This window comes from Gracilinanus agilis, chromosome 1, assembly GCF_016433145.1.
Source record: "Gracilinanus agilis isolate LMUSP501 chromosome 1, AgileGrace, whole genome shotgun sequence".
Classification (NCBI taxonomy): domain Eukaryota; kingdom Metazoa; phylum Chordata; class Mammalia; order Didelphimorphia; family Didelphidae; genus Gracilinanus; species Gracilinanus agilis.
Window position 1 is genome coordinate 142,644,431 of NC_058130.1, and position 25,274 is coordinate 142,669,704.

At 34.7% G+C, this 25,274-nt stretch overlaps 1 protein-coding gene across 1 annotated transcript in view; it reads left to right on the forward strand.

Annotated features, from left to right (window-relative positions):
* Positions 1–25,274, forward strand: part of PDPK1 (3-phosphoinositide dependent protein kinase 1) — a 115,413-nt gene that overhangs the window by 22,354 nt on the left and 67,785 nt on the right. The window contains exons 2-4 of the mRNA XM_044657763.1: positions 17,430–17,699; positions 24,788–24,830; positions 25,072–25,209. Of these exons, the coding sequence (XP_044513698.1) occupies positions 17,430–17,699; positions 24,788–24,830; positions 25,072–25,209 (451 nt within the window). The remainder of the gene's footprint in view (positions 1–17,429; positions 17,700–24,787; positions 24,831–25,071; positions 25,210–25,274) is intronic.

A 25,274-nucleotide genomic window follows, 5' to 3' on the forward strand; every position in this document is an offset into this window, starting at 1 on the left:
TTATGGTGCAATGATATTCTTTTCATTTTGTTTTTAAAAAAGATTACAAATTTAACAAAACACCAATTAAACATTTCCATCTACAATGTGGAACAGAAGTTGAGAATTGTACATGAAATTGTGAATCTTTAATTTCTTTTCTTTTTAAAAAATATGATAGCTTCAGCATATAATTTTCTTTTTTAGCTTCAACTTAGAAAAATTAATAAAAATCCTATTTTCTCTTTTCTACCCCCATTGGGAAAAATTAAAAAGAAAAAAAACCATTGTAACATGCATAGTCAAGTGAAACTAATTCCTGCATTGGTTATTTCCCCAAAAATATGTTTGTACCTTGTCTAATAGTAGATAGGTAGTTTGTTTTATCTTGGTTCCCCTAATGATTTCTCTGATTAAAAAAAAATGATGGTCTTTATTCTGTCAACACAGTTTATATGAAGCTTTAAAGGATTAATTAATTAAGCATCCAAACATGCTATGCTCAGTAGCCAGTAAGATATTCTAATATCAAGTTTTATATACCTGTCATTGATCTCATTAAATGACTGGTTGAGGAAAAGAAAAAAGAAGCTAATTAATACCATAAAGCAGAAAACAGTAACCTCAAGTTTGTGCATCCTTTCAAACAACCCACATAATTCCACTTAAGTTAAGTTAATCAACAGGCATGACTAAAATTTGCTCTGCTTAGAGCTTACTGCTAAGAAGAAAATACTCTGATTGAAGGAACTGGATGCTTTTATTATTATTGGAATTGTGGTTGTTTCTTCCATTAGTCAAAGTTTTTAGGTCGTTCAAAGTTGTTTGTATTTATAGTGCTGTTGTTATTGTGTAAATTATTCCTCTGGTTCTGCTCCCTTTAGTCTGCATCAGTTCATGTGTCTTCCTATGTTTCACTGAAATTTTTCCCCTTTTTCATTTTTTTAATAGCGTGGTGGTATTCCATTACATTCATGTATCATGATTTGTTAGCCATTCCCCAATTGATAGGTACCACTTTAGTTCTTTTCCACCAAATAAAGAACTGCTATAAATATTTTTGTACATAGTAGACTTTCTACTCCTTGATTTTTTTGGAGTATAGCCCAGTAGTAGTATCACTAGGTCAAAGAGTATGCATTGTTGAGTAATTTTTTTTGGGCATAGTTCTAAGTGCACAATAATATTCTATTATAGTCATATATTGTCCATTTGGTAAACCTTAATGAGTTGGCTTCCACTTTATTTCCATTTTTTTCTTCCCAAAAAAGCATTGCTCTGAATGTTTCATAATATATAAGATTTTTCTTTGTCATTGGCCTTCTTGGAGCATATGCCTGTATGATCAGTGGGTCAAAGGGAATGAATAGTTTCAGTGTTTTTTTTTCAAAATTACATAGTTATTGTTTTCAAGAACTATTGGACTAATTAATGAATCTTCCAATGGTATATTAATGTACTTCCTTTCTCACAGACCCCCTAATGATGACTATTTGTGTTTTTAATTATTTTTGCCAGTTTCATGGGTATGAATTTAAACTCCAGAACAAGCAAGCTCTTTCTTGAAAAATCTTCTAAATTGTCTAGACTTGAAACCTTGGAATCATGTTTGGCTTTTCTGTCTTACTTATACCCTATGTATATTCAAACATCACGTCTCTTCATTGTCATTCACATTGCTGCCATTTTATTGCTTTCCTGGAATATTGGAATAGCTTCAGTAATTATTTTTCCTGTCTTCATTTCTCCCCTCTCCAATCCAGCTTTCATATGCAATTAAAATAATCTTTGTACAAGTTTAACTGCATCATTCCTGTGCTGAAAAAGTACCAATGATTGGCTTCTTATTGTCTGCATGATAAAGATGCAGAATCCTTATTCTGATATTTAAAGCCTTTCCACAATCTAGGTCCAACTTTCTTTTCTAGATTTGTTTTATATTTCTCCCGAGACAATTTGAACGTGCCCTCTTCCTCTTCTATGCATTTGCGCAGACTATATTCTATGCCTGCAACTCCCTCTTTTCATGTATTTGGTGCTGAAATCCTTCTGTTCCTTCATGGAGCAATGTAGGAGCCACTTTCTCCATGAAATTTTCCTTAATCCCCAATTATCAAATATCCTAACACTGCCTATACTTTTCCTTTACTGTATTCAATCTCTTTATTGTACAGAGAAGTCTTATCCTTATTAGGTTACAAATTCGAAATTGAGGATTTCCAGTTTTTATTTTTATATGATTCAAGAACTAGACATTTAGAACATTAAATGTGAGAACATAGAATATTAGAGTTGGAAGTTCTCTATGTTCCAACCTTATTTTCCATATGAGGAAACTTATGACCAGAGAATGTGACTTGTCCAAGGGCATTGGGTTAAATGGTAAAAACACCGCATTGGAGATTTTGCTCAATTTTGCATGAGACGATCTGAGTTCAAATCCCAGTTTCATGTCTTATTAGCTATAGTAGATGATTGTATTTCTGAGGATTTTAAGAGTTAGAGCTGGAAGAAGTCTTATGGATTATTTCTCTTGAAGCTAGTCTTTGTTTTGTAAAATGTTTTATGTTTAAGAAATATTTTTTATGTTGAATTGAAATGTTGATTATGCCAATTGAATTAATTCTGTGAAAACGGTTTCCTCATTTGCCTCTGATTATGGTTATTTGAAGTCTCTTATATTTCCCAGATAGCTATCCAGCAGTAACTACTGTTAGTAGGTAGGGCCATCAGAAACAGGCAATTTCAGGAATAGATAACTTAGATGATTTCTCTCCTATCTGTTACAGACATTTCCTTCAGCAAATAAAAATGTAGATTTGTAAGAAACATTAAAAAGCATGTAACTGATTTTTTAAAAAAGCTCATACTCTAATGAATATATCTTGGCAGGCTCTTTAATAGATGACATTCTTTAATGAATGTGCTAATGAGCTTCCACAAAAGTTCTAAATGATTTTCACCTGATTTACTATTCAGGGGAGATGTGTTAAATTGATAGTAATCTTTAATTAAATGGATAGTAAGCATTTATTAAGAATCTTATGAATGTAGGCTCTGAGGATACAAAAAAAAAAACAACAGAAAAAATAGTACCTGCCTAAAGGAGCTTACATTCTTTTTGGGAGACAACAGGTGAAAATATGTGTGTGTGAGTAAAATACAAAATTATTTGAGGTAGGCACTAGCAGCTGGGAGGATCTAGAATACTCACTTTTTCTGTAAATAGTATAAAATTCCAGTATCCTACTAGTACCCTTTGTTCTGACATATCTTAGGTTGTATTGGAAAGCCCAGCTACCTTGTCTTGGCAATGATGTAAAGCTATAGTGACCATCTTAGCAGCTTCTAAGTTAATTCCTCCTGTCACTGTTATCTCTACCTAAGCTGCTCTCTTTATGCTGCCACTGTTGCTGTGGAGTCATATATACCAAATCATTTCAGTGGCTTGTTCTGCTCAGAGTGAGTAGAAGGTGGTGCTAATGCCATTTTCTCACATTCATGCATACATTTTTTTCAAGAAATAGTTATTAAATCTTGATTGTGTATTGATTTCTGTGCTAGGGAATAATATACAAAAAAATACTATGATTAGATATTAAGTAATGCAGAATAGAACCTAAAAGCATAATACAGCTATAAGATCCAAGGAAAGAATAATAATTTTGATTTGAGGGTATCAGAAGATGGCTTTATGAAAGAAATTGGCATTGGAACTGGTCCTTGAAGAAATGGTTTAGATTTCAGTAGACTGATGAGAGTAAAAGTGACTCCTTCCTATCTTTGAACAGTTTTCTTTAACTTTACTCCCTTCTATACACTACATAATTCTGGTTCCTTACTTTTTTTTTTTTTTTAAGAAAAAAATAGTCTTGTTATTTCTCTCAGGCTAAAAAGCTGGAAGACTAGAAGTACAGTGGTGGCCACACACAGGCCAGATCCCACCACTGACTGGCATGGAAGCTTTGACCTTTTCCCTTTGTGACTGGGTGCAATTTGCCCTCCTTAGGCTTTGCCTACTTTGCCCCAGTTTCCCTGGGGGCTTACCATATTGGTGTGGAACTTAGTATGGATATCAGATCAGCTTTTAACTCTACTGTAGATTTAGAACTCTTGAGCTTACAGCTCCCCAAAAGTACAGATTATAAGCATATGTCATCATGCCCATCGAACACAGTCCAACTTGCTGTTCCTTGAACAGTGTATTCTGTCTCCTTTTTCTGTACTTTTGTCCTAACTGTCTCCCATAGCTAGAGTACTTTCCTTAGTTATATACCAACTTTTAAGTTTCTGTAGCTTTGAGTCAGCTCAAATTCTACTTTATACAAGAAGACTTTCCTAGTACCCTAGGCAACTGTTGCCTTCCCCTCTGATACTATCTTTTGTCTACTCTACATATAACTTATGTAATTATTTATATGTCTCCTCCATTAAAATGTGAGTTCCCTGAGGCAGGAAATACTAGGTCTCTTAGTTCCCTGTCCCATGCTCATTGGGAAAATTTCTTTTTCTTAAACAAATTTTTATAGTCTTTTCTCTTTCTCTTCCTCTGCTCAAACCAAAAACAACAAAATTCTTTTTTTTTTAACCCTTACCTTCCATCTTAGAATCAATACTGTGTATTGGTTCCAAGGCAGAAGAGAGGTAAGGGCTAGGCAATGGGGGGTTAAGTGACTTACTTGCCAGGGTCAAACAGCTAGAAGTGTCTGAGGCCAGATTTGAACCTAGGACCTCCTGTCTTTAGGCCTGGCTCTCTATCCACTGAGCTACCCAGCTGCCCCCACAAAGTAGAATTCTTATAAAAAATAAGCATAGTAAGGCAAAACATTCTTTTATACAATTGTTTTTACACAAACCATGCACCTCTAAGTGAGTGCTGTGAGAAGCTCTGCTAGTCAGAGCATCAGATGAATGGTCAGACTACTTTAAGCATGGAATAAAAGCAAGAGACCCTGAATTTATAGAATCATAGATTTAGACCTGGAAAAGTCTTCAGATGATATCTAATCCAAACCTCTTAATTGTATAGATGATGAAACTGTGTACCAGAAAGTTTAATAATTCTCCAAGATCAGACTCGTGGAGCTAAGATTTGAATTCAGACCTCCTTACTCTAGCATTTTTTTTGTATCGTGCTCCTATCTGTTATTATTAACCTTCTGTAGAATGTGGGCTAGTCATATTTCAAACTGTTAAATAGGAAGAGGGCTTTAACAATCTGGTTCTAACATAGGGACTAAATTTGCTAATTTGAGATGTAGGAATAGGGAGGTTTTTGTTAGTTTGTGGCATCCTACTAGAACAGAGAATTAAAAAAATCCCAACCCATCTCTAATGCTAGATTAGTTTGAGTTATTTCTTTTGAATATGCTCTTAGTTTTTTCCTGTATTTTGAAATAAATTTCAGATCCCTAGCATGTGGCAAGCCTTTGGTAGTGTCTAAGAAAGGCAATTCTAGCATTTTAAAACTTTACAGATTTTGAGTTTAGTTTTTCCCTTGTGTTCTGAAATGCTAAGCTGCTATTACAGCATATCTGACCATATAAGGTCCCAATTCTCTTCCAGTATCTCCTACTGTATATTGTACAGTCTAGTGGGCATAGTGTATTTATTCTCATGTAACTTAGAATTTGGCCTCTTAAAACATGTTTAACTATCTAATAGAGAAATTAAAAGTATTTTGGAAGGATAAAGTTTATAGCTTTGATGAGCTTTCCTTGGGAAAATGATTTTTTGGTACATTAATAATTTTCAAATCCTTATTAAAAAATCAACAGCTAGGATGTTTGTACTTAGTGATACTCTGTTGACTATTAGTAACTAAGTGTCATAGAAAAACATTCCCTGAACTTAGTTCTTGGATAAATTGCTTAGCTTCTCAGAGCTTCAGTTTCCTTATTGAAAAAATGATTATTTATTACAAACATGTGTATCTAATCCTATATAGTTTACAAAGCATTATTCACAAAATATTTTGAGGTGGACAAGAGAATTATCCTTATTTTATAGATAAATTGAGTCTGAGAGGGGTTATGATTTGTCCAAGGTGTGATCCTACTAGTAAGTAGTGGAGTTTGTTCCCAAATTCATTTCTTATTTCTGAGCTCATTTGTGCTTTCTCTTGGTTGATTATTTCCAATTTATCATGTACATACACACACATATTTTTATATGTGTATGTGTGTATATGTATATGTTTGTGCATTGTTAAAATGTCTTTTCTATTAGAGTGGAAATTAGTTTAAATTTGTCTTCTCGGGAAGCTCCTTCAGAGCAGGGAGTTTTTTATATTTTCTGTGCTTAATGTAATGTCCGGTACATAGTAGGTAGTTAACAAAGGTTTATAGACAAACATTATTGACTATGCCATGTTATACCACCTACCTTACAAGATTGTAGTAAAGACTTTGCTGCTTTAAATTTCTACAGAGATTTGAATTTCAGAAGTATTTAAGCAACTTGACTATATTTCTGATTGTTTTGGGTCACAAGTGGGTGGCAAACCATTTAGAATATATTGGGAAGGGTTGATTCATCTAGTGTCTAAGTCTGGTCTTCCCTTTTAGTTCTGTATCAACTTAATTAATATATAATGAAGATAGCTTATTATTCAACTTGAGCCATTTCTTTGTGCTTGGTGAAACGACTTTGGGTGGGGGTAATTAGTCCTTGTTTCGGAAACTTGATAATCACCATTTATTTTCCGGTTCATGACATCATATCTTGAATGTTATTGATGTAATTCAGTTAATGATACATTTTAAAAAATTCCTCTTGAAAATATCAATGTAAAAGTCTTTAAACTTCTTTTTTGGAAATAATAATCTTCTAAAAATGAAGATTTGAGCTTTTTCACACTTTGAAGAGAATTCTTTCAATTTTTTAGATTGATATTTAAAATACATTTAAATAATAGTTATCCTTATTTTCTTCAAGTAGGAAACTAAAAATATTTGATAATTTCAACTCATTAGAAAAGTTAGACTTAAAAAAGAAAACCATCTTCCTTAGAGATATTAAAGCTGGGTGGTGCCTTGATATAGACTACTGAGCCTGGAGACAGAAAGACCTCAGTTCAAATTCACTTAAGATCTCATTAGTTTTGTAACCTGGGCAAGTCACCTAAGCTCTGTTTACCTCATTTCCTTTACTAGAAAATGATGATAGTAATATTACCTACTTTCCAGGGTTATAACGAAAATGAAATAAGATATTTGCAAAGTGCTTTGTAAATCTCAGAGCACTATACACACCACACACACACACACACACACACACACACACACACACACACACACACACACACACACACACACACTAGAAGTTGTTGCTATTATTGCAACAACTGTTGCTGCTACTGCTATTATTGCTGCTATTATACTAATTACTCAAAGAAAAAAAGTTTTTAAAAAGTCAGTTAATGGGAGAATTTTCTGGTTATGAAAGGTAAGAAATCGTACAAATGAATGTTTTTTTGTATATTTTCTATATATGAAATAGAGAGAGTATCCAGAGATGCACAGTAGCTTCCTCTTACGTGGAGAATAGGGATAAGTCTTTGTACTTAATATTTCCAGTGATAAATTTGTATAGTACAAAAATTACTCTTTGGATTTGAGTTCTTCAGTAGATTGCTTAAATCAGTGGTTCCCAGACTTTTTTGGCCTACTGCTCCCTTTCCAGAAAAAATATTACTTAGCCCCCTGGAAATTAATTTAAAAAAAATTTTAATGACAATAGGAAAGATAAATGCACCTATGACCATCACGGCTTTCCTGGATTGCTGCAGCACCCACCAGGGGGCGGTAGTGTCCACTTTGGGAATCATTAGCTTAAATTGTCTGAGACTCAGTTTATTTAAAAAGTGGGGTTATTTAGTAATAACATACACATGTTTAATTTATATATGTATAATTCTATACAGTCCAAAACTTTTTTAAACCCTTACCTTCCACTTTAGAATCAATACTCTGTATTGTTTCCAAGGCAGAAGAGTGGTAAGGGCTAGGCAATGGGGGTTAAGTGACTTGCCCAGGGTCACATAGGTAGGAAGTGTCTGAGGCCAGATTTGAACCTAGGACCCTCCTGTCTCTAGACCTGGCTCTCAAAACACTGAGCTACCCAGCTACCCCCCAAAGCATTTTTCTTAATAGTCTTTCGAGATAGATAGACAAGTATTTTCCCTATTTTATAGATAAGTTGAGTCTGAAAGAGGTTATAATCCTTTCTGGAGCCATAGTTCTGTGATTTGAGCCTTCTTTGCTTCTAAGGAATCTTTGAGAACTTTAGATCACTTTTAGCACCATTGCTTACTCCAAATAGAATATTGGATCTAGAAGGAACTTTAGTTATCATCTAGACCAACAGTTGGCAACCTTTTTGGCCATGAGAACCATAAACACCTGTGGAAGGAGGAGGATGGAGGCAGAAGGCACTGGAATATGGGGCGGGGGCTGAAGGGCCCCTTGGGGCACATCCTGGGGCTCTGCCTGGATTGACCTGTCAGGAGGTGGAGCCAGATATGGCTTGAGAGCCATACATTGCAGACCCCTGATCTAGACCTTTGTAAAATAGAGGAGATTGCACTACCTGGATTTCTTAGTTTACAGTCACTTTGATTATCTGTCACCTTCTGTCTCCTTTGCTGGATCATGCCCTCTACCCATACATATTCCTCCGAGTTCTGTTTTAGGTCCTCTTCTCTTTCTCCCTCTATGCTACTTCTCTTGGTAATTTTATCAGCTCCCATGGATTTAATTACCATCTTTAATCCTGATTATTCTCAAATCTACCTTTCTTGTTCCACTCTCTCCGTTGACCTTCGGTGTTGCATCTCCAGTTGCCTTTCAGACATCTCTAACTGGATGTTCAATAGACATCTTAAAATCAGTATATTCAAAACAGAACTTATCTTTCCTCCTAAATCCTTCCTACCCTACCACCCCTTTCCCTATTACTATAGAGGGAACACCATCCTCCCATCCCTCATGGTCAAAATGTAGGGATCATCCTGGATCTTTCACTCTTGTATCCAGGTTGTTGCTAAGGCCTGCTGATTTTACCTTTGCAACATCTTTTGAATAATCCTTGTTCTCTCCTCAGACATTTTCATCACTTGTGTAGGCCTTCACCTCACACCTGGACCATTGCAACGGCCTGCTGATTGGTAGGTCTCTGTGCCTCAGGTCTCTCTGCCTTAGGTCTCTCCTCACTTGAATCCAATTTCTATTCAGCCACTAATGTGATTTTCCTAAAGTGCAGGTCTGATCATGTCACTCCTCTACTCAATAAACTTGAATGGCTTCCTATTGGCAAAGTGAGCAAATACAAAATGCTTTTTTTCCCACCCTTAATAAGCTATCCTCTCCCCTACCTTTTTGGTCTTCATTCTTTTGATTTTGTTTTATTGTTTCTTGATGTGAAATCATTAGCTTCTGTTTGCCCAATTCTTACTGAATTTCTTTCATGACCTTTTGATCCTCCTTTTCCATTAGTCCATTTTACTTTTCATGATACTCTTTTCTTCATTGGGTTTTTGTGCCTCTTTTTCTAGTTGACCAATTTTGCTTTTTAAGCTGTTATTTTCTTTTTGTATTACTTTCATTTCTTTTTCCCATTTTTCTTTTCATTTTTCTTCAATTTTCGAATTTCTTTTTGAGTTCTTTCAGAGCTTGAGACCAGACCAATTCCTGTTTTTTTTTTTGTTTTTTTTTTAAGTTTCGCACATGGTAGCTTGGATCTCACCATTCCCTGTTGGTTCTGTTTTTTTTTCCTGTAGAAATTTTTGAGGGTTAAGTGTTTTTTTTTTTTCCCCCTTTTTTTTCCTTGTTTGCTCCTTTTTCCAATCCTTTTTTGCCTGTGGACTGGTAATTCTAAAAGCTGTTTGCTGATTCTGTCTCCTCTGCTGGCTTACAGGGTTAGGCACTGTGAGCTATTTTGCCCTGGGGCCAAGTCTTCACAGCTACCACCATGGAGGTTTGAAAGGGTCCAGTGCCTTGGACTTTTGGACCTCACCATGGGTTGGTGCCAGGGTCTGGGATGTAAGGGGTGGATCTGAGGTACTCTTTTGTTGGTGTAACCTGCATCCTGGGATCCCAAAGGTGGAGTGGATTCTATTTACACAATCCCCCTGTGATTCCATTGGGAGGTGGGCATGTTGAAATCTCCCAGATTTACATGCCTAATTTCCCCCAATGAATGATTTCACATAACCTGACCTTTTGAGGTGCCTTTATTCTAAAGATTGGTTTGGAAGGATTGTCAGAACAGTTTCAGCTTTTGTTGCTGAAACTTTTGTTGCTCCCATCTTGGCTCTGCCCTCCTTTCTGGTCTTACATCCTATTCCCCAACACTCAACCTTACTCCTCAATAAAATCCTATTTTGAAGCCTTCTTTAACTTTATTTCCAGTGCCTTCCCTCTTTTAATTATTTCCAGTGCCTTCCTTTTTAAAGTTTTATTTCTTTTTTATCTTGTGTCTAGTTTGCTTTGTATATATTTGTTTGCATTTTATATATTTGTTTGCATGTTGTCTCTCTTATTAGGTTGTAAGCTCCTTCAGGGCAGGGACTGTGTTTTGCCTCTTTTTGTATCCGCACCTAGCCCCATGCCTGGTGCGTAGGAGATGCTTAATAAATGTTGATTTAAGTGAATTAAAAAATATATATGATTTTTTTGGGTCCTTCAGAGCATCATATCAATGATACAAAATAAAATACCAAAGAACCTAATGATAAATTTTATCATTAAAATGGATTATTTAAGTAGGATGAGATTTTAGAAACCCAGGTTTCAATCTTTGTTGTTGTTGGCTGTTTGCTATTTTTGAAAGTAATAGAAAGGGCAAGGTAGAAGAGATCTTTGCATTTTGCCAAGAGAAAGAAAGACTTTGAGATTTAGAATTCTAAAAAGTTATGCTTCTTCCTTCCTTCCAGAATTGTCTTGTTTCCTTTCCAGTGTCTTGTTCCAATAAGTAGCATTTGCATAGTGTTTAGGGTGTGCGAAGTGAGGTAGTACAAGTATTATTATCCTCATTTTAAAGGTAAGCAAACTCAATTTTTTCTTGACTTCAGGACCACCTTATTGCTTCTGAATCACTTTCCCAGAAACTCAAGAATTAGTACTCAAATCCAGTTTTTTGGGTACATTGTTGCCTCTTCATTACTTTAACATATGCACAGGTTCTTTCTTTATTGATAAAATATTTTATTAATCTTACTATTCTTCATGATTTTTTTCAACAATTGCCTTCCAAAACAAGTTGTTATTGTCTTTTTTTTTTTTTTTTAAACCCTTAACTTCTGTGTATTGACTTATAGGTGGAAAAGTGGTAAGGGTAGGCAATGGGGGTCAAGTGACTTGCCCAGGGTCACACAGCTTGTTATTGTCTTTTGTACCAGAAGAAGACAAAAACAATATCACTGATGATGTCTTTTAACTCTTGCATAAATTAGATTTAAATGAGGCAGAGTTGCATAAAGTTTTTATCAGCCTTCCTCTCTCTTCCAGAATTAGAAATCCAGTGGCATGACAAAAGTCAAGATGTCTGATGATGGCTTAGGATGCAGTGGATGTTTAAGAAAACTAAGTATTTCATAGCACCCTCTTCTGCTACTTTTCATGGTTATTGGAACAAATTGTTCTTATTCTCTCCTTCCACTGGGGGAAGTCCTTATCTGCCTGGGATATTCAACTACCTCACTGATGGGTTTGAGGCCTGATGGCTATCCTCAACCTTGTTGAGCCTGTCTGATGAGACAGTTTATCAGGGTGTGGCCATTGTGCATACTACATACAATGCCTTGGAGCCATAGGGTGAGAATTGGGTAGCAGGTAGACACCAAAGGAAGTAAGTAGCCCTGAAAAGGAATTAGCAAGCCCCTCACACATAGGTACTTGTCTTCCCTGAATACTTCATATTCCCCTCCAAAATGAGTAGTCTGTATTTGTTGCCTTCATTTTATATCACCTATTCCCATCCTAACCTTTTGCAGTTTTTTTCTTTCTCACCAATTCTGGAAAACTATACCCTCAAAGGTTACTAATATCCCTTTGATTGCCACTAACTTTTTAAAAGTCATCTTTTTCTCTAATGACTTTTGAACCTGCAATCATCCTTTTCTTCTTGAACATGTCTCTCCTTTTTCCTCCCAAGAAACTAGGAAAGTTCTTGGTTGTTTTTGTGAAAGATAACTCATATTGGCTAAGTCATTTAATATCTCTCAATCTTATTTTCATCATCTTTAAAATAGGATACTTGAAGTTCCTGATATATAGGATTGTTATTAATTAATTTGAGATATGTAAAATGCTGTGTAAATTGCCTAACATGTTTAAAGCATTCACATGATAATAAAAAAATGTAATGATAATGCTTCAATTGAAGTTCTGCTCTGGTGGAGTTCACTCCAGGGTTCTTTGAAGGCAAATTGTTCTAAATTTTCTGCAGGTAAGAAGACTTTTGAGTGCAGGCCTGCTGACTGACACATTTCATCTCTTGTCATCAGAGTTCCCTGATAGCTAAGTATGGAAGGGCCATTTTTTTTTCAGATGGATGACATTTCATGGAACAGTCTACTGAGGTCTGAGGGCATTTTGATACATATTGGTAAAGGGGGACAAAATTGTAGATCTTTTTGAAATATGAAAATGTGGTATTAAACTGTCCCTGTCTAAGATCTTTTAAAGTAGGATTGCCTTGCTTTTTATAATTTCAAAATTGTGCATCTACTAAGACATTTTTTATGCATGCATTTGTATTTATATAAAGAAGAATTGACTTCATGTGTTTTTTTATAATACCTTGCATCAAAATGCAAAACACTTTATGCTGCTCTTTAGGGGGATCAGAACTACGTTTCTCTGTGTGTGTTTTTAAACCTTAAAAAATGGGAAAGTTGTTTAGTAAGTAGATTTTTTTCCCAAATAGTGTCCAAATTATTGGAAATAACCTTACAGTTAGTGAAATTCCAATGATTGACTGCCATTTGGAAACAAAATTGTCATCTTTTAAAATAATTTTTTAAGTTTTTGTTTTGAGCAGCCTGATAATCTCCAAAGGTGTTGAAGAGTGTATTTTAATATTTTGTCCACACTATTTTACAGAAACTGTGGCCATATATATCCATATTTCTTAAAATTTATTATTTGTTTTTAGCATTATTATATCAATAAATGAAAATAAAAGTTTTGAAAAATACAGTGGTATAATTTGTGTTTAAAAAAACTAGAAAAAAGGGGTAACTAGGTGGCTCAGTAGATAGAGAGCTATGTCTGGAAATAGGATATGCTGAGTTCAAATCTGGCCTCAAACACTTCCTACTTCTGTGACCCCAGACAAATCACTTAATCCCAATTGCCTAGCCCTGTGATGTTGAACCTATGGCACCTGTGCCAAAAAAGGGTATGCAAAGCCCTCTCTGTGAGTCTCTCCATTCAGCTCCCATCTCACTTATTGAGAAGATAATAATTATAGATATGAAATCATGCAAAACAGATTTCTCTTAGCCATGTTGCAAGAAAAAGAAAATGAAAAAAATTATACTTCAGTTTCTAGAATTCATCAATTTTCCTTCTGGAGGTGGATAGCAGTTTTCATCCTTTATAATTCCTTTATATCAGTCCATAAAAAACACCCTAAGTTTCTCTGTAATTGACCCTTTTGTTATTTCTTATGATTTATAATAGTATTTTATTATATTTACATACCATAACTTTTTCATTCATTCCCTTATTGGTGGATACCTCCTAAGATTACATTTCTTTTTTTAATCACATAAAGATGTATTATAAATGTTGTTTTTGATCATATGAAGCTGTTTCCTTTTTCTTTTATCTCTTAAAAGTTGTATTGATAGTTCTCAGTTTCATCTTAGTTTGAAATTGTTTTCCAGATTAGTTGTATGAATATACATATATATATGTTATAGCTGCTCTACCAGCAATGTGCCGATGTGCCTGTTTTCCACAGTCCCTCCATTTGCCATTTTCTTCTTCTTTTTTTTTTTTTGGTTAACTTCGCCTATCTGATTTGAGTATGTGATAGAAATTCAGAATTGCTTTAATGTGTATTTCTCTATTAGTTATTTGGAGCATTTTTTCATAATGCTATTAATAGTTTAGATTTCACTTTTTGAAAATTGTTAATGTTTTTTGACCATTTATCAATTGAGGTATGACTGATATATATTTTAAAAAATAAATCTTGGAAATAAGACCTTTGTCAAATTATTGTGCTGAAAAGATTTTTTCCCAGTTGACTGTTGTTAAAGCAGATAACTTTTTCTCAACTCTTCCCCTCCCTAATTAGAGAAAAGACTGAATGATTTAGGACATTTTTGCTTCTTCTGTTTACTGTTGATAGTATTACTTCATTTTAATTTTTTTTAGGATTCAGAAACTTTTAAAGCCTTTAGAGATTAATGAAATGTGGAATTTCTTCATTTTAATTTTGATTTTGTCCCTTCACTTTCTATAGCAAAGCAATACTAAACAGTGCTTCCCTCCTCCAAATCTTAAAAATTCATAACTAAAATCTGTATTTTAATGTCACTACTGGGGCAACAGTTTGTTATATAGCATTATTTTATTTTATTTTTTTAAAACCCATAACCTTCTGTTAATTGATTCCAAAGCAGAAGAAAGATAAGGGTTAGGCAATGGGGGTCAAGTGACTTGCCCAGGGTCAATACAACTGGGAAGTATCTGAGGCCAGATTTGAACCTAGGACTGCACTCATAGCATTATTTTAAAGATTAACATCATGTTTAATCCTCAAGGTGAAAATTATATAGTGTTTCCTTTCTTCCAAGAATATTCAGGTAAAATGAATTTTAAGAAATGATTTTTGTGTAGAGTTTGTGTGTGTGTGTTTATGCATGCATATATGCACACACAAGTACACTTATATGAGAGTGGCAGAACTGGAAGAAAATATTGTACAGTTTTCTCATTTTTTCTTGACTCATGACTGACATTTAATTTTTCTAATTCTCATTTGTAATGTACTATGTACCTTTTTTGTGCAAGATCCTATACTAGTTGTTGGGACACGTAGGTAAATATGATAGCCTACCTTCAAAGAACTTAAAGGTTATCTGTTGGGGAAATTATTGTATGTGCACAGATAATTGAAGTGCCAAATGTAAATATATAAACAAAGTGCTGCTATTTGTGATTCAGATCTGCCAATTTCTTTTAACTATACTCGTATTTCCATAGGCAGTTGTGTTTTGTTGGGTTTTAGAGCCTAGTTTCTATTGGACATCCTCTTCAATTTTTATACTGCTCATTGACAAACTTCTTTCCTTGTTATTTTATCAGCCTCTGTGTTAGGTAGTTTTAAATGAGGTAGCATAATAATTGTCTCTTAGGCCAGATTAGACTTTGTTTTTGGAAAAATATAGTGCATCTTCATTTTCATAGCTCTGTTGCTAGTAACATAATATTTATTTGGGGGTGAAGATGTGTTGGTTTCAAGTTAATAAACACTTAACGTCCTGTGAATGGCACTGAGGAAATGCTTTATCTTTGTATAGCTTTTTATCTAAAAAATCTTTCACTTATGTATGTGAGATAGCTAAAATTTTATTTCTTATAATTACACTGGGTAGTAAAGTCATAGGTGGGTAAAGAATTATCTTTATTTTACAGGAAAGGAAACTGAGCATCATAGAGGTTAGTGACTTGTCTAGGGTCAAACTGTTACTAAGTGGTAGAACTGAACTCAGATCTCTTTATCTCTCCTCTGTTGTATTTTTCTACAACAATAATGCTGATTCAGTAGCTTTTATTTTTCATTTAATAACAATAAAGTGCCCTTCACATGCTATTATTGTTCTGGTACCATCAGGATATATATTTGTTTTTTGGAATTTTTTTTTTTGGATAGTAAGTATTTGCTTTATACTAAGCCTTTCAAAATATATTCTTAACATAATCCTTATCTGATTAGTCACAAAATCATAGAATGTTGCAAGGTGCTTTATATAGAAAAGATGTTTCAGAGATACACTTCCAAGTTCAGTCAACATTTCCATGTACTGATAATAAGAATAACATTTATATTGTCTTTTATGTTTACAAAATGCTTTATAAATCTAAGGCATTATGTAACATCTTCATTTTACTGATGAGTAAGCAGATCTAAACTAGTTTTTGAAAACTGTATCGCAGTGATTTTTATTAGATACTTTATTATACCGTATAAAGCAACACAAAATAAATGGGTCCATGTCATGTAAAGCAGATTTCACTGGCTTTGAAAATATGTGTATTTATAAAAATTTCCTTTCATCACTTGCTCCTCCATGCTATGCTGTTTGTTGTGCTATTGATAAAAGCCTGTCTTCCCTTGTTCTTGGCTCTGGATGAAGTGACTCGTTCACACACTAATTAATAGCGGAGCTTAAGACGGTATTTAGATCTTCTGACTTGACTCAGTCCAGCACCCTTAGAATGATTTCCTACTTTTATATAGGACTTTTAACTTTTGAAAATGCTTTTATAGCTATTGCCTTATAAAACTCAAGGTGACCTGAAACTGTTTATACAGGTGCAGTCCTGTATGCACAGATGTAATGCTATTATCTTGAAAGGCACTGGTGAGCAAGGGGCTTTGATGGTGCTAGGCAAATGTGATGTTAGGATGTTGCTGCAATGGGAACATAAATATTTCTCCCTAGGTCTGTTTAGTTGTATACTGCAAAGCATATTCATATTATACCTTCCCTGAAAGTTTTTTCTTGTTATAGCATCATAGATTTTTAGCCAGGCCTACCTTCATTGTCTTCTAAGTATCAGGTTTCAAGGCTTTCATATTGGAATCAACCCCAGGAGCATTAAGAACAGTTTAATCCCATTACTATTATAAATATTTTGAAAGTTTATTTTGTGTTGTAAAAAGTATAAGTATATACCCTGCATAATATTGCTTTGGCCAAGTGTCATTCTTCATTCAAGTCACTAATCATGGTATTGACTGATATCCTAACTATATAACAACTATTAAAGATCCAGGCTGACTTTTAAGTCCCACTGGCATCAACCCCTCAGCCTGCTTAACATCTCTTTTATTATATGACATTAATTTGTGAAATAACTGGCCTGCGCTAGAAGGGAAATCAGTTTCTAAGGAGCAGTTGTTCTCTGTTCAAAGTTAGCTGACCCTTCTGGAAATCAAACCTGCATCCCTACTTAGTCTTTTATTTGTTAGTTTTATCCACAGAAGAGTAGGTATTTAGGTTAAAGTCAGAAAGAAGAAAAATTAGCTCTAGTTGTGAATCTGATCATGCCCTTTGACTCTAAATATTCACTATACCACTTAAACTTTCATTTGTTTAAATGATGTTGTTTGCTTTGGTAGTTTTTCATTTCTGGGAATAAAATGAGAAAATATAGATAATAAAATTAGCTAAGTGTAAACTAATTGCCCTTATCTTTCTTTCCTTCTAGTATGATGCTATTCCCATACAAACTAGTGTGGTATTATGTTCCTGTCCAACCCCATCAATGGTGAGAAACCATACAGATTCCAGCACTCCCCCTGTCATCGTTCCCTGTAGTAGTAGACAGGGGTCTACCATGGATGGCACTGCAGCCGAGCCAAGATCTAATTCCAATTCCTTACCACAACATTCAGGACAGCAGCTACCACAGCCTCGAAAGAAACGGCCAGAAGATTTCAAATTTGGAAAAATTCTTGGCGAAGGATCTTTCTCAACAGTAAGTATATGTATGGTCATTATTTTTAATTACTTTTCCTTTTGTGCGGTGATACTTTGGAATTTTGAGCTAGAGGACTCTAGTCTAGTGGTAATTTATAGATTTATAGATGGAATCCATCCAGTATTAGAACTGGAAGGGTTCTTTGAATAATATCTACCATCAACTTATTTTACAGATGAGAATATTAGTTTCATGTTGTATTTCAAAATGATGAGAGAGAAGGATAGGCAGTTTTTCTGGGTAAATAAGTATCTCATGAAATGAATTTCCTTTGTTGTGAATCTGTTCCTCAGATCAGCCATCTCAGTCTGAACTAAACTGAATAATCTCAAAGAACTGTTTATTTCCAATTTTCAAATAGTAAAAATTGTATGATTAAAATATTTTTAATTATTTTATAAAAGTAAACACCAAATGACTGATGACTTGAATTTCTTCAAGCAGTTGATGAATTTCATGAGCTTTTGTTAAACAAATGCTGTCATTTTGGTTTTATTAGCTGTGACACAAGGAGGATCCCCTGTTCCATAGGTTGACTCTTAGAGTCAGTTTATTTTTTCTGCCCATGGTAACATTTCTTGATCTTGGGCACTCTCTTTTTGGTAAAATAGATAATGAAATATTTACCTGCATGTTTCTGTTTATTAAATTTTAGTACTTGAATACAGAGTCTGCCCATGCTTCTCATCTCTGTTGAGCAGCTATATTTTAACAAAAGAAAATGGGTATATGGTGCAAGTAGAGCAGGCCAATCACATGAAAAAGAGCACTACTTTTGGGAACTCTATAACTTGAAGTGAAAAGCAGGAGTTGCTTGAGAAATGCATTGTTCTTTCTCACATTTCTCTATAAAAAAGTTACAGTGTTGGTAAATTTAGAGATCAATGTCATGGGCTCAGGTCTTCAGGCTCCCAGCTCATTGTGTGGATTCCCCCATACTCTAATTCAATTCAATCTTTGTTAGTAAAAGGAGGTGGACCTTTGTGGAGTGCTTGACAATTCTAAAATGAGAAAATGGATGTCCAGGTCCAGGATTTCTATTCTTCCACTATTTCCAGACTTTATAAGTTGTTATTGTATGTGTATGGTACAGGTTAACTTGACTGAAACTGGAAATGGTAACGCTTCCTTATATTCTCATATCACTAATTCCAGGGCTTAACTTTGATATTCATAGATAATTTCAGAAATTAGTGTCTAAAATGGGGTCACTGAATAGAAAAGGGCTGCCACTTTTTTTTACAGCATTATGGTAAAGTTATCTTCTGTCATTAAATTGATATTTCATAGCTGTTAGAGCTGGAAGAGACTTTTAGGGATCATCTTGTCAAACTTAAAAAAAAAAAAAAGATATAAAAATTGAGGCCCAGAAAGATTAAACAGCTTGTCCAAGTACCCACAACTGTACATTTTATATTATCTATGATGGTATCCTTATCATCTACAGTTTTTTCTTTGTCAGCCACATGGACATAGGTAGCCTTTCTTTTTAATTCATCCAATGTCATCAATTCCCAGGTTGGGCAATACTCCCTGAAATACTTTCTCACTGCTGCTTTGGAATTATTAACAAATAAACATCTGACATGGGCAGTTGTCTCTTCTGCCATGGTATCTAGGCCTAAATGAGTCTCTGAAGCATCTAATATTCTGTCTAGAAATCCAGCAGGTGTTTCTTCCAGATCCTGCTTCACCTTTTTAAACTTTCCCCATGCATTGGACCTATAGGAGTGTCTTTCCATCACCTTTAGTACTGATTTCCTAGCCTGTTTCAACATACAATAGTTCACAATCAAGTTCATATCCATCTCCTTGTAATCTTGTGGCCATGGTGTTAGTCCTGGGCTTGTTCTAGTCTTCTCTATAAACTGGGTGGTATGCTCTCTCTTAGTTAGTATTTCCTCTAGAAGCAGATAAAAATCCAAAAAATCTGGATTGTACATCTTAACAACTTTTCGTAGTTCCCATATGACTTTTACTGGAGCATCCAAAAAATGGGATGTTCTCCGTTTGATGGCCTCAATCTCCACTGTTGAAAATTGCGTGTGCTTTTTTTTTTTTTTTTTTTTAAACCCTTACCTTCTGTCTTGAAGCCAATACTGTGTATTGGCTCCAAGGCAGAAGAGTGGGAAGGGTAGGCAATAGGGATCAAATGAATTGCCCAGGGTCACACAGCTAGGAAGTATCTGAGGTCAGATTTGAACCTAGGACCTCCCTCCTGTTTCTAGGCCTGGCTCTCAATCCACTGAGCCACCCAGCTGCCCTGCGTGTGCTTTTTTTTAGATGTACAATCCCATCTTGCATAATACAGGGCACTTCATGTAGAGGTAATAAATTAACTGGTTCATCATTAGAATTCAGTTGGGCTTCTTCCTTTTGTAACTTTGTTTGTTTAATTTTTTCCCATTTACTTTAGCTACATTCTCCTCATTTTCCATATAATCACAACCATTAACCATATTTGAACCATTAGAGTACCCATCCTGTTTGCATGCAAAGCTCCATAGTTTCTATTTTAGCTTGCATTATCCTTAACATTATTTTCAATTCTGAATCCCTTGTCAGCCAAGTAATAATCAGTTTAGAGTCTACCAATGCCATAGAACAACCATCTCACTTTGTAAAAGAGAAAGCAACATAATCCAATAACCACTACATGAGCTATAATAGTTTGCACTGTTATATCCATTAGAGGTTTGATTTACTCAAAATCTAGACCCTTGTGATAATATCTAGGTTTTACATGAAATATAACATAGGGTATTAACATTACATGCTTCCATAAAACATATAAAACAGTATTAACAATATCCCCCATTATGATGTTATAGGCTAACACTGTTGTGTAGTATGTTGTAGAAACAGTGATATTAATAGCCACTTTGAATAATATCAATGTAAAGTTAAAATAAAAAATAAATAATGGAATAAATTTATAAAACCATGTACTATTTGGACCTTTAATTTTTTTTGACCCTTTAACAAATTTTTTTTTTAATAATTTTTACTTTTTAGAAAAGTTATCATGGTTACATGATTCATGTTCTTACTTTCCTCTTCACCCCCCTGACCTCTCCCCCCCCCAGCTGATGCACATTTCCACTCGTTTTAACATATGTCATTCGATCAAGACTTATTTCCAAATTGTTGATAGTTGCATTGTTTTGGTAATTTCGACTCTATATCCCCAATCATGTCCGCCTCAACCCGTGTGTTCAAGCAGTTGCTTCTCTTCTATGTTTTTTCTCTTGTAGTTCTTCCTCTGAATGTGGGTAGCATTCTTTTCCATAAGTCCCTCAGAATTGTTATGGATCATTGCATTGCTGCTAGTACAGAAGTCTATTACATTCTATTTTACCACAGTGTATTGGTCTCTGTGTACAATGTTCTTCTGGCTCTGCTCCTTCCACTCTGCATCAATTCCTGGAGGTTTTTCCAGTTCACATGGAACCTCCTCCAGTTTATTATTCCTTTGAGCACAATAGTATTCCATCATCAGCATATACCACAATTTGTTCAGCCATTCCCCAATTGAAGGAAATACCCTCATTTTCCAGTTTTTTGCCACCACAAAAAGCATGGCTATAAATATTTTCATACAAGTCTGTTTATCTATGATCTCTTTGGGGTACAACCGAACAATGGTATGGCTGGATCAAAAGGCAGGCAATCTTTTATAGCCCTTTGAGCATAGTTCCAAATTGCCATCCAGAATGGTTGGATCAGTTCACAACTCCACCAGCAATGCATTAATGTCCCAATTTTGCCACATCCCCTCCAACATTCATTATTCTCCCCTACTATCATTTTAGCCAATCTGCTAGGTGTGAAGTGTTACCTCAGCGTTGTTTTGATTTGCATTTCTCTAATTATTAGAGATTTAGAACACTTTCTCATATGCTTATTGATAGTTTTGATTACTTTATTTGAAAATTGCCTCTTGCCCATTTATAAATTGGGGAATGGCTTGATTTTTTTATACAATTGATTTAACTCCTTGTATATTTGAGTAATTAGACCCTTGTCAGAGTTTTTCGTTATAAAGATTTTTTCCCAATTTGTTGTTTCCCTTCTGATTTTGGTTGCACTGTTTTTGTTTGTACAAAAGCTTTTTAATTTAGTATAATCAAAATCATTTTATTTTACGTTTTGTAATTTTCTCTAATTCTTGCTTGGTTTTAAAATCTTTCCTTTCCCAGAGATCTGACAAGTATACTATTCTGTGATCACTTAATTTATTTATAGTTTTCCTCTTTATATTCAGGTCATTAACCCATTCTGAATTTATCTTGGTGTATGGTGTGAGATGTTGATCTAAACCTAATCTCTCCCATATTGTTTTCCAATTTTCCCAGGAGTTTTTGTCAAATAGTGGATTTTTGTCCCAAAAGTTGGGCTCTTTCGGTTTATCATAGACAGTCTTGCTGACGTCACTTACCCCAAGTCTATTCCACTGATCCTCCCTTCTGTGTCTTGGCCAGTACCATATTGTTTTTTTTTTTTTTTTTTTTTAATTTTAAACCCTTAACTTCTGTGTATTGACTTATAGGTGGAAGAGTGGTAAGGGTAGGCAATGGGGGTCAAGTGACTTGCCTAGGGTCACACAGCTGGGAAGTGTCTGAGGCCGGATTTGAACCTAGGACCTCCTGCCTCTAGGCCTGACTCTCAATCCACTGAGCTACCCAGCTGCCCCCTACCATATTGTTTTGATGACCACTGCTTTATAGTATAATTTAATATCTGGTACTGCTAGGCCACCTTCCTAAACATTTTTTTCATTATTTCCCTTGATATTCTTGATTTTTGGTTCTTCCAAATGAACTTTGTTATAGTTTTTTCTAATTCAGTAAAAAAAATTTTTGGTAGTTTGATAGGTATGGCACTAAATAAATAAATTAATTTGGATAGAATGGTCATTTTTATTATGTTAGCTTGTCCTACCCATGAGCAATCAATGTTTTTCCAGTTGTTTAGATCTAGTTTTAATTGTTTGGAAAGTGTTTTGTAGTTGTGTTTGTATAATTCCTGTGTTTGTTTTGGTAAGTATTTTATATTGTTTAGGGTGATTTTAATGGTGTTTCTCTTTCTACCTCTTTTTACAAATTTTTTAAATGTCTGAGACCATGTGCTTTCAAAAAATCCCTTTAAAAATTAAAGGTCTTCACTATATGCCTGGTTCAGCACTTGGAGAGCTGCCAACTGGACATTTAACCAGTGTTAGAACTTTAGAATTTCTAACTGGCTTAATGGCTTCTAACTGCCATTATGAACTCCTCCTTGTGATTTTACTCCTTAACCCAGACATAATTAACCATCTGACTGCCATTGTGAACTCCTCCTTGTGATTTTACTCCTTAACCCAGACACAGTTAACCATCTGAGGTGCCCAAGTAGTGTGTAAATGAATAAATAACTAATTAAAGTAGGGAAACTGGAATAGACTAACTGAATAAACACAGGTAACAACACTTAGCTGGGGATAGCTGAGGTAACAGAAAACTGAATAACAGCCAGGGAAACAGCTTGATTACACAGTGGGTTCAATGTGTCAACCTAGGTATCTGGGTAAGGAAATGCAAGGCAGGATTGTGATAACTGAACTGTTTAATGATTAGGTGGGATGGGTAATGAAGGGAATTAGGTAAATTTACTCTAAAATCTGTGGATCTCCACCCAAGGGTATAGGAATGGATAAAACTACTGGCTAAAATATATCTGCAGACTGCTAACAGCAAGGTCTTGCTGGGAAAAGGGGACCTCAGAAAGATGTCCAATGATGAGGTCTTCAAAGCTGGTCACAGGAGACAGGAAACACAGCAATTAATCCAAATGTGAAGAGAGGGAGATGGGATGATCTTTGTGTCCACCACAAAATACAAATCCACTTCTCTACCTTTCTATTTCACTGGGATGCTTGATAGAAGATATTTTTCAGTTCAAAATCCAGGAAAGAGCTTCAGAGATAGTATGTCTCACCAAAATCCACCATTAGACCTCAGGTCCTCAGAGACAGGTTCAAACTGTCACTGTCTCACTGTGTCCTCTCTCATGGTTCCAAATTCCCTTGGCAGTCAAGTCTTCTCTCTGCTAACTAAAATCTTATTTTGCTACAACAGTGATAAGGTTTTGATCCCAGTCCTTACTGCCATGTCCCACATGCTTCCCATGACAGAGCACTGTGTGATGGGAAAAATGAAACCTTAGGTGTCAGGCTCCCATCTCCTAGGTTTCTAGGGAATGTGACATGTTAGGAAAAGCACTGGCCTGGGGTTCAGTCTTATAGTTACAGTCTAGGTCTGTGGTTCAGTTCTGTTTCACACTCTGTGATTAACTTGCTTTGGAACCTTTGGCAAATCACTTCTCCTTTATGGGGTCATTTTGCTCATCTATAAAGTGAGCAGAATGGATTAATGATCTCTAAGGTCCCTTTTGCCTCAAGTATTTTAAGATCATAAAAATAGAAAATATAATAAAAGTTCAGTCAATTGAAATTTTTTTTACTGTGTTTGTAGGGCCTCTGGAGCTGGGCCATATTATTTTTATGAGAGTCCCAGGATACCAGAAAAATAGATGAAATAAAGAATTTATTACAAAAAATGTTAATGTAGTATTCTTCTAACCTTTCAAGTTTACATTTTGATAGTTTTAGAATATATTAGATATGTTATATGGAAGAATCAAAATACAAATGTGAGAGAATTTTTATTGAGGTAACTGACCTACTGATATTAGGATGGGCATGCTCTTAGTTTTTTAATGAATTTCTGATATTGATACATTTGGTTATATTTTACTTTTTTCTTCTAAAAATATTTGTTTAAATGTTTGATATTTTACCATATTTATTAATCTATCAGTCACATACATATTTGTCAATAGATTATCGGTCATGATATTTATCTATAAGAATATACACATTTAGTCATGCTTATAGTACATTATCTTGTCCAATTTTGAACTCTATGTAGAGTACCTTTGTACACAGAAACACTTTTAAGATTTTTTACTGAACCTAATATGGTTACTTTTTGTCGTGTCCTTTTTCTCCTCCCTTACCACCTTCCTTCTCTTTTTTCTAAAACCAGGTTGTCTTGGCCCGAGAATTGGCAACTTCAAGAGAATATGCTAGTAAGTAATAATGTATACAAATTTAATATAGTATCTATAAATATAATAAAATAATTATATTTAAAAAGTCAATTTTAAGTATTCTGTACTTATTGCTAAGAATCTGTAAGTACTTGTTTTTTTATAGGCTATAAAAATGATATTTAAGTTTTAATAAGAAATTAATATGTGGAATGCATTGGGTATTTAAATCTTTATGTTACCAGTTTTAGTAACTCATTGCTTTTGATTTTTGTTTAAGTTAAAATCCTAGAGAAACGGCATATCATAAAAGAGAACAAGGTACCATATGTAACCAGAGAAAGAGATGTAATGTCCCGCCTGGATCACCCTTTCTTTGTAAAACTTTACTTCACATTTCAGGACGATGAAAAGCTGTGTATCCTTTGAAATGCCATTAGATATGGTCAAAGTAGATCATGAAATATTTCATTATAACAGAGA